A 10930-nucleotide genomic window follows, 5' to 3' on the forward strand; every position below is an offset into this window, starting at 1 on the left:
ACACACACACAGATTTTTTTTTTTTTTTTGAGTTGGAGTCTCACTTTATCACCCAGACTGGAGTGCAGTGGACGCTCCCGACCACCACAGCCTTGACCTGCTGGGCTCCGGCGATCCTTCTGCCTCAGCCTTCCGAGTAGCTGGAACTACAGGTGCGTGCTACCATGCCCGGCTCATTTTGATTTATTGTAGAGATGAGGTCTCACCAAGTTGCCCGGGCAGGTCTCGAACCCGCGGGCTCAGGCAATCTACTTACCTCAGCCTCCCAAAGGCACGGGATTACAAGCTAAGCCACTGAGCCCAGTACACACACAGATTTTGAGTAAAAATAAATGAATTGAAAATAGGAAATCAGTAGAAAAATTCACTGAAACCAAAACTCAGGATTCGGAAAAAATAAAATTGGTAAGCCTCTAGGGAGGCTGCAGAAAAAGAAAGAGAAAATAAATTCTTAATGTCAGAAATGAAAGAGAGGCCATTATACAGACTCTCTGGGCATTTAAAGAATAGTAAAAAAAAATATGTACAACGCTATGCCCATAAATTTGATACATAGATGAAATAAGACAATTCCTTGAAAGAAACAAGCTACTGAAACTCAATGAAAAAGACACAGTTTTTCAATAGGCTTACAGAATATTGAATCAATAAAAATTAGCTTTCTAAAATAGAAAGCACCACTCCCAGATGTATTCAACTGGTGAATTCAACCAAACACTTAAGAAAAAAAATCATACCAATTATCAACAGTCTTTTTCAGAAAACATAAGTAGAGAGAATACCTCCTAACTTATTCTCTGAGGCCAGCATTTCCCTATACTACGTTGCAGATATTCCACAGGTTTTTGCTGCTTCAACTTGTATTTGCATGTTATGAGGATGGCTTCTTTCCTTAAACTTCATGAAGCAACCTCCACTAGCTTCAGACTTTTCTTCTGCAGCTTCCTCACCTCGCTCAGCCTTCATAGACTTGAAGAGAGTTAGGGCATTGTTCTGGATTAGGCTTTTGCTTAAGAAAACATGGTGGCAGGTCTGATCTTCTATCCAGACCACTATGACTTTCTCCATATCTGGAATAGGGTTGTTTTGTTTTCTTATCATTCATGTATTCAATGAACTGGCACTTTTAATTTTCTTCAAGAAACTTTCTTTTGCATTCACAATTGGCTAGCTGCTTGGTGCAAGAGGCCTACCTTGTGACCTGTCTTGGATTTTGACAAGCCTTCCTCACTAAGCTTAATCATTTCTAGCTTTTGATTTCAAGTGAGTGATGTGTGACTCTCCCTTCCACTTGAACACTTAGAGACTACTGCAGTGTTATTAATTGTCCTAATTTCAATATTGTTATGTCTTGGAGAATTAGGAGGCCCAAGGAGAGGGAAAGAGAAGAGGGGTATGTCTAGTTGGTAGAGAAATCAAAACCGACACATATTTATGAAGTTTGCCATCTTATATGGGAAATGTTCGTGGTGTCCCCAAATAATTACAATAGAAACTTCAAAGATTACTGATCACAGATCACCATAACAGATATAGCAATAAAGAAAAACTTTTAAATATTGCAATTACAAGATGTGACAGAGACATGAGTGAGCACATACTGTTGGAGAAAATGGCATCAATAGACTTACTCGTTGCACAGTTGCCACAAACCTTCAATTTGTGAAAAATGCAGAAACTGTGAAGGACAATAAGGTAAAATGCAATAAAAAGGTATACCTGTAGGTAGATAAACAGATAGGTAGAAAGAAAGACTAGCCTCATGTGTATATTACATAAATGGAATTCACAGTTACAAACATTTCTATAAAGAAAACTCCAGGCCCAGATGGTTTCACTGGAAAATTATGCTATACCTTTAAGGAAAATTAATAACTATTCTAGAAAGGAACACTATTCAACTTACTTTGTTAGGATAACAGTACCCTGATAACACAACCAGGCAAAAATATTACAAGAAAATGACAGAATAGTCCCCTTGAGCATAGATGCAAAAACACGTAACAAAATTTGAGCAAATCAAATGAAGCAATATATAAAGAGGGCAGTATATTATGATCAAGCGGAGATTATCCCAGGAATGCAGCATTGGTTTACAATAGAAAATCAATAAAAATAACTCATCATATCAACAAATTTAAAAAAGCATGGGATCATCTCAATTGATACAGAAAAAAAATGTGACAAAATTCAACATATGTGATTAAAAAAAAAAAAACTCTCAGCAATTTAAGACTAGAAGGAACCTTATGCAACCTGACAAAGTATGTCTACAAAATCTATACACTAACTTTATATGAAGTAGTGAAATACTGAGTTGTATACTTCAAATAAGTGAAATTTATAGTATACAAATTATACCCCAATCAAGAAAAAATAAAAATAATAAAAAGAAAACATAGAAGAAAAAAAAAAGAAAACAGAAAAATCTTTGTTACTTTGGGTTAGATTAAAAAGTAAGAAGCATTTTAAAAAACTTGATAAATTACAATTCTTCAAAATTAAAAATTCACTATTCAAAAGACACTTTAAGGAAATGAGAAGACAAGCATCAGATTAAGTAAAAACAGGTGCAAAGCCAATTTCTAATAAGAATTAATAGCCAGAATATGAAGAACTCTCTTTTGAAAACAAAAGCCCCAACAACAGCAACAACAAAAATGGTGCAAAAGATCAGACACTTCAGGAAGAAAACATATACACAGGAAATAAACACATAAAAAGATGCTCAACATCAACAGCCATTAGTTCTTATCCATCACTGGCAAGGAGGCAGAGCAACTGGAACTCTCATACATTGTGGATGAACATTCTAAATGAGACAGCCACGGAAAACAGCTTGGCAGTTTCTTATAAAGTTATATATGACCTTACCATATGACCTAGCAATCCCACTCCTAAGTATTTATGAACTCAAAAGAAAGAAAATCAGATGTTCACATGAATATGTATGAGAATGTTTAGAAGCAGCTTTAGTTGTAATCACCAAAAACAAAAACAACAACAAAAAAGTCAAAGGTTCATCAATTGGTGAAATAATAAACAAATTGTAATTCTCAAGAAATATTTTAAAATAAAAAGACTCAAAGTAGAGTAGTGGTGAGACCCAAAGTAGAGTGTGAAGAAACTTCATCTGGAAAAATACCAAATGGATTGCAACAGAAGGACACAAAAAGATTTAAAAGATATTAGAATAATAATGGAAAGATCCAAAGGTATTTTTAGAATGTTATTTGTTTAACCTGGGAGAGTGGAAGATAGTTTAAGGACTATGAAGCCTCACTGCTTGGGTGAGGCCCTCACATGCTCCTCCATTTACTAGCTCTGTGACCTAGGCACATTAACAGAACCTACCTCACAGCGTTAGTGCAAAAATTAAATGAATTAATACATATAGTAATTCTGAAAGTGGCTATGCTGATTATTAGATGCTATTATTGCAATTATTTTTATTAATCAACTCTTGAAGTTAACAATGTTTCTGTCACATAGTTTGAAACATTGTACAGCTCATTCCTTCTCTACGTGTGTGTGTTTTAAGAACTATAGTAAGCAGAAGTTGGATTCCAAACTAAAATCCTACCATACATTTGGCAGAAGTTCTGTCCAATAGGCCTTCTAATTGACTACTAAAACAATGATGTTATTTTCTCATCCCTTTGAAATTTTCTTGGCCTTCTACAATATAAGCAACAAGTATTTTAACCCAAAGATTTTCTCTGTTCACATCTAGAACATACCTCATAACTTCTGGTACCACTAGGTAAAGTTATTAGGTATCTTCTGCCAGAACCTGCATTAACACTGTTTCTTGATTCAGTTCTGATGGTGATTTTTTAAAATCAGCTTTTCATTAAGACTTTATTCTTACTTGTAATTCAAATATCTAAGTACATACCTTAAAACACAAAAAGGTGTCATATCTCTTTCCCCACATGCCAACTAATGATATGCCAGGAAAAACAAATGTATAAATCATCTATTTATAATTTATCTAAGATGAGAAATTAAACCTCTCATTATTCTTCCCAGATTTTTCTTCCCTCTTTAGCTGAACAAAGACACTATAGTAGACAAAATAAATAAAAGTTCTGAAACAAATATTTACACAATTTCAACTCTAATTATATGAAAGGAAAATAGGTGGCATAGCTCAAAATAAATCTTTAAAAACCCTCTACACCCCTCTACACTTTGCTATACTATTAAACTAATGGCAGTTGGTGTGACAGAGAATATAATCAAAGCAAATTCATGATACTCAAATTTATGAATTATACATTAAGTAAGATTTTATAGAAAGATATTTTAGAAATGCTAATTATTTATGTATCAAGCTTGTTCAATGTTTATAATTTATATATTTTTACTTATAGCTGGTATATAGCCTATTGTATCTGAATCACATAAAATAAATCTCTTTGCTGTGATATTTTGTTTTGCTATTCATTCATACATTTTTTTTTTTTTTTTCCTGAGTTGGAGTCTCACTCTGTCCCCCAGACTGGAGCGTAGTGGCCACTACCTGCTGGGCCTCTACCTGCTGGGCTCCTGCAATCCTTCCGTCTCGGCCTTCCAAGTAGCTGGAACTACAGGCGTGCGCTACCTCGCCCGGCTAATTTTTGATTTTATTGTAGAGATGAGGTCTCACCAAGTTGCCCAGGTGGGTCTCGAACCCGCGGGTTCAGGCAATCCACTCACCTCAGCCTCCCAAAGGCGTGGGATTACAGGCTGAGCCACCTAGTCCGGCTCTCATTCATACATTTTAATTTACATATACCTAAATAAGTGTAATGAAAATTTTAAAAAAACAACAAAAATATTAAAATTTTCCAGATGCCTTCCAGTTTCCCTCTTTCCTCTCTTTGCTGTAATCTGCAATGATCAGATTTCACGTAAATCACCTAATGGCATCACATAACTTAATTTTTAAAGGGTAACTAAAAGGAAAAGTAAATAAACACTAAAACCAAGGGTTTAAAAAAAACAAGTCCTTTTTTTTGCTGTTAATTCCAAACACCCACATAATATGAACAATGGTATGCTACATATTGCAAAATATTGGAATTAAGATATAAGCAATATTTTTTCTTTAAAAAATAAATTGATACTTATTCTAAGCAATGTAAGTTAAACTTTAATGAAATAAACCAGATTTCTGGACACTGCTCCCCCAAAATCAGGCTGGGCAGTAGGGGAAGCATGCGTTTCTTTTAGAAACATATCCAGTTGGGTCAGCTATTTTGGTAGCCTTTAAAAATAAGCTTATGTTAATTGTGATAAACAAAAATTTATTTCTGAACAAACACTCAGCTTTATAAACAAAATACAAGAAGAATAGCCTAAAACGTTTACAAACACAAGGCCATTGGAGAGTATAGGAACCTACCTCATGCACAAGCGCAAGTGATATCTGCTTGAAACTTCGCCCTCTACTGGCCATCAGTCTATTCAGGGGTTTGCCATCTTTACTCTGATACATTGAAACATCATAGCAAAACAACATACCACCTTTAAAAAAAAAAGAAATGTATAAATATATTTCTTATGGCAAAATGTTATTAATTACATTCTCAGTAATCTATACTGAGAATCAGTATGAATGTGGCAATTTATAAGTAAAAAGATCATTTGCTAAACTAATTATGACATGACTATTGGGGTCTAAATAATAAAAAATAAATTAAAAAGTTAACATTTGAAACAAATGATAAGTAAATAAGTATTTATAAATAAATTAACAAATTTATAATTCTTGACTTATTTCAAATTTTGTGCCCTATTAGTTCTAGAGATTCCATTAAGTTTTTAAAATTTCAAGTAAAGGAAAATGATTACACACATTAATTTTCATGAACTGTTGATAACACGGGTTCCCTTAGTCTATACTCACAAGTGGACAAGCTTTCCCTCACACCTGCATTCAAATATCTTCACTCTCTCTCTTCTCCCTGTCCTTCCTACTGTGGTCAACTAAGTTCTCAACTGAACTTTCAGTCCCAGTCAGATTCACTGTCAGTCAAAAGCAAAGGCAGACAGTCAAGTGCTGGAGGATGAGTTAGGGTAGTCTTGAAAAGTACTTTGGTTTCTGAACCAATGAGAAGACATATTCAGGGCCAAGATAACTTAAAATATAGAGATCATTATATTTTTTCAACCTCTCTTATTGAAGTATGATGAACACAGAGAAAAGTGTACATATCATAGTCATGCAGTTCAATGAGTTTTCACACACTGAACAAATGTGTAACCAGCATCCATATCAAGGAATAAAACAGTACCAACATATCAGAAGCCCTTCCTCATACCTCCTTTCCAGTCATATCAACTCTATACCAAAGGTAGCATAATTTCTGTCAACCATTTTGCCTACTTTGGTACTGTATACCAATGGAATCAGACTGTGTATATGCTTTCATATCTGGTTTCTTTTGCACAACATAATTGTTGCAAGAGTCATTCATGGTGCAGTTGGCAGTTGTAGTATATTCATTCTCATTGCTGAATGATATTCTATCATGTAAATATATCATAATTTATTTATCCAATTTATCATCAAGAGGCATTTAGATAGCTTTCAAGTTTAGGGCTACTCAAACAGCACTGCTATGAACATTATAGTATATGTCTTTTGGTAGGTTCATTTCATTTTATCCCTAAAAATAAAATAACTAGTTAAAATAGGATATATGTTTTCAGAACCAGTTTTCCAGACTCATATTAGCTTACCTCCCAACAGAAATTCTGGTTATTCCACAAATTTACTAATACTTTGTATTTTCCATATTTTTTCATTTTAGCCTCTGGTAGATATGTAGTAATATTCTATTGCAGCTTGTCTTCACATTTCTCTGATGCTAATGAAATTGACCAACTTCTCATGTTCATTGAACATCTGAATATACACTTTTTGAAGTGTCCAACTTTTTCCTATTTTTCTATTGATTGTCTTTTTCATATTGATTCGTAAAAGTTCTTTATATATTTTTGATATGAGTCCTTTTTCAGATACATGCACTGTAAATTCCCTCTTTCATTCTGTCACTTGCCTTTTCATACTCCATTAATAGTATATTTTGATTAACACATGATCTTAAATTAATATAATCAACTTTTCATTATTTTTATAATTAGAACTTTTAATTTTAGAACCATTTGCTGAAAAGCACCCCTTTTCTCTACAGCATTCCAGTGTCACCTTTCTCATAAATCACTTTCTCATAAATGAACTGTATGTATGTGTGCATGTCTCTGAACACACTATATTCTTCCATTAGTCAGTATGTCTATCCTTGCACAAATACTACATTGTCAATTACTGTGGTTTTATAATAGGTCCCAATATCTGGAGATGTATGTCCTCCTATTTGGTGGTTGTTCTTCAAGATTGCTTTGGTTACTCTTGGCCTTATGCATTTTCACATTTTGAAATCAAATTGTCAATTTTCAAAATCTACTAAGATACTAATTGGGATTAGGTTGAAGCTATATATTAATTTGGGGAGAGCTGACATTGTTACAAGCAGTCCCTGGCCCATAAAGATGGTATATCACTATATCTGCTAAGACTTCGTTCTCTCAAAAATATTTTGTAGCTTGCAGTGTACACATTATACACACCTTTTGCTAAATTTACTCTGGGTTATTGATATTTCTGATGTTGTTAAAATAGTATAGTTGTTAAATTTTCCTTATTATTTCCATTTATTATATTTGTATAATTTTTCATTATTATTGGTTTTTATATATTAACCTTTGTATGTATACAGTAGCCTTGCTGAATTCTCTTATTAATCCTAGTAATTAGATTGTACATCATTTGTTTTCCCATGTATAGTCATATCATTTGTAAATAATGACTATTTATGTCTTCTTCTCTAATCCTTATGACTTTTATTTCTTTTTCTTAGCTTATTGCACTAGCTATGACCTCCAATACAGTACTAAATAATAGTGGTAATAACAAGCATCCATATCTTTTCCCCAAAATCAGAGAATAAAGGTTTCACTATTTCAGTATTAAGTAGAAATATGACATGGTATGTATTCTCTATCAGAATAAAATAAATTATTTTCTATTTATGGTTTAATGACACTCATTTGGTATTATGAATAGATGCTAAATTTTTCAAAGTCTTTTGCTGCACTATTGAGTTCATTTAAAGATTTATTCTTCCCAGCTACTCAAGAGGTTGAAGCAGAAGATAACATGAGCCCAGGATGTCAAAGTTATAGTGAGCCATGATCATGTCACCGTATTCCAACCTGGGTGACAGAGTGACATCACAAAAAAAAAAAAAAAAAAAGATTGTTCTTTTTCTCTTAATTCAATAAATTATATTGCTTTTTGAGCATTAAATTAACTCCACTTAATTTATGTGTTAGTCTTAGCATATATTTCTCAATTCAATTTTCTAATATTTTATTTCAAATTTTTACATCTATATTCCATGAAAAAAATTGGTAACATTCTTTTCTTATAAAGTACTTGTCTGGTTTTTGTGTTAATATAATGCTGATAGTCTGTTTTAAAAATGTTCTTCTAAGCCGGGCTCGGTGGCTCAGCCTGTAATCTCGTGTCTGCTTATGAGTGAGAAGATATAAGAAAGGGCTTGGCAGTAGTGGGAAACTGCCGGGGGCGAGGGGACAACACATACCTCATCAACAAGGGTACCTGCATAATGAACATTTGTATACCTAACCCCGAATTGTACCCCACATCTTTAAAATAAAATAAAATAAAATAAAAACCTGTACCTTGATACCATGCATTATTCTTACCTGCAAGGCCAGGTTTCAATCCTGGTTGCTTGTTCGTTTCATACATTTTCAATATAAAATTGGGGATTCCTGCTACAGTCTTTCCTTGGTCTGAGCGAGCACCTCCTTTTAATGCCAAGTGATATATCCCACGAGGCATATTTGCCATTTCTTGCTTCACAAGTGATGTAAAAAATTCCTCTAAAGCTAAAAGAGGATAAAAGGAGACCAAAAGTGGAGTTTATACAACATGCTAGAAGATAAACCTTCGTTCTCATGTATAAACACAATTCACATATACGCAATGAAGTTATATTTCTGGCCAAACCTCATATGGTAAAAAGAGAACTCTTGATCCTCATTGCTTTCTTAGTCTTTTCCAAATTAAACATGGCAATCAGTTGCTCAAGATTAAAAACTTAGTAGTCATTGATTTTTCTCTTTTTCTCACTTCTTATATGCAATCTATTAGCTAGTCCTTCTGGCTCCACCTTCAAAATACAACCCAAATCCATCCATTTCTATTTTCATTATCTAGTTATTGTCTTCTCCCTTCTCCATACAGACTAATGTAAAAACCAGTTTTTTGGTTTCTTTTCCTGCTGACTACCCTGATAGACCTTCCTTAGCCCAGAGGACAGACTTTTGTCATTCGCCTCACTAACATCTTCCAGTAGCTTTTCACTATACATAGAAAAAAAATCTCAACTTTGGAGCATGATACAAGACTTCGAGAATTTAGCCCTGACTTGCTTTCTAAGCTCACCTCTGCCACCCTCCCTCCTTGCTGTGTTGAAGCCATACTTCCCCATGGCCTCTTCCTGTTCCTCAAAAACACAAAGTCAGTCTCTAAGTCCGTGCCATTGCACTTGCTCCTCCTTATACCTAGAACATATTAGTCCTAATTTTTTATGTGACCAGTTCCTTTTTGTTATTCAGGTGTTCTCAAAGAGGACTTTCATGACCACCCATCATTCTCTAGCAATATTAATATAATTATTTAAAAATGAAAAACGTACTTATTATTTCTTTGCTTGTGTTCCTTCTAATTAAGCCCAGGATATTTATTGCCTGACGTTTAACTTATTACAGAAAAATACAGAAATGTGAGATCACAAGACAACAAGATGCCCAAACAAAATACTTGATAAAACTATAGGTTTCTATTCAAATGTTATTTTCCCAAGGGCCACTAGAGGTTGCCCAATATAGAAACAAAAACAAAAACAATTATAGGCTGGGCTTGGTGGCTCATCCTGTAATCCTAGCACTTTGGAAGGCAGAGGCAAGAGGATTGCCTGAGCCCAGGGATTCAAGACCAGCCCGGGCAACTTAGCAAGGCCTTGTCACTACAATAAATCAAAATATTAGCTGGGCATGGTAGCACGCACCTGTAGTTATGGCTACTTGAAAGGTTGAGGTGGAAGGATCGCCAGAGCCCAGCAGGTCGATCTGGTCTGACAACTCCAACTTAAAAAAACAAAAAAAAAAAAAAAATATATATATATATATATATATATATATATATGTTCTTTTTTTTTTCTCTGTTGCCCAGGCTGGCATGCTCATGGCCACCACAGCCTCGACCTGCTGGGCTCAGGCAATCCTTACACCTCAGACTTCCAAATAGCTGTAACCACAGGCACGTCTCTTCATGCCTGGCTAGTTTTTGATTTATTGTATAGATGAAGTCTTGCCATGTTGCCCAGGCTGGTTTTGAATCTGTGGGCTCAGGCAATCCTTTCTCCTTGGCCTCCCAAAGTGCTGGGATAACAGACATGAGCCACCGCACCTGGCAAGACATCCTTATTTTTTTTTATCATAAAGTTTAGAAAAAGTAGAGCAATATAAAACCAGTGGAAAATTTGACCTTGTTTTTGTAAGATGAATCCATCAATGCCTGAGTTCACGGAAGTGGTTTCAGTTGTTAGTTTGCAAGGTGCTCATCAGAAATGGTTGTTCAGCCAGGCTCGGTGGCTCAGCCTGTAATCCCGTGCCTTGGGAGGCTAAGGCGAGTGGATTGCCTGAGCCCGCGTGTTCGAGACCTGCCTGGGCAACTTGGCGAGACCTCATCTCTACAATAATCAAAAAATTAGCCGGGTGTGATAGTGCATGCCTGTAGTTCCAGCTACGTGTAAGGCTGAGGTGGAAGGATTGTCAGAGCCCAGGA

General features: G+C 34.8%; 1 protein-coding gene across 1 annotated transcript in view; it reads right to left on the minus strand.

Annotated features, from left to right (window-relative positions):
- The window catches only part of FOCAD (focadhesin), a 95453-nt gene extending 86448 nt beyond the window's left edge, over window positions 1-9005 (minus strand). Inside the window, exons 1-2 of the mRNA XM_021712614.1 lie at window positions 8782-9005; window positions 5390-5511 (exon numbers count right to left, since the gene is read on the minus strand). Of these exons, the coding sequence (XP_021568289.1) occupies window positions 5390-5511; window positions 8782-8929 (270 nt within the window). The 5' untranslated portion in view covers window positions 8930-9005. The remainder of the gene's footprint in view (window positions 1-5389; window positions 5512-8781) is intronic.
- Window positions 9006-10930: the final 1925 nt, after the last annotated feature.

Source organism: Carlito syrichta, unplaced genomic scaffold, assembly GCF_000164805.1.
Source record: "Carlito syrichta isolate Samal-C Ts95f unplaced genomic scaffold, Tarsius_syrichta-2.0.1 Scaffold303429, whole genome shotgun sequence".
NCBI classification, from domain to species: domain Eukaryota; kingdom Metazoa; phylum Chordata; class Mammalia; order Primates; family Tarsiidae; genus Carlito; species Carlito syrichta.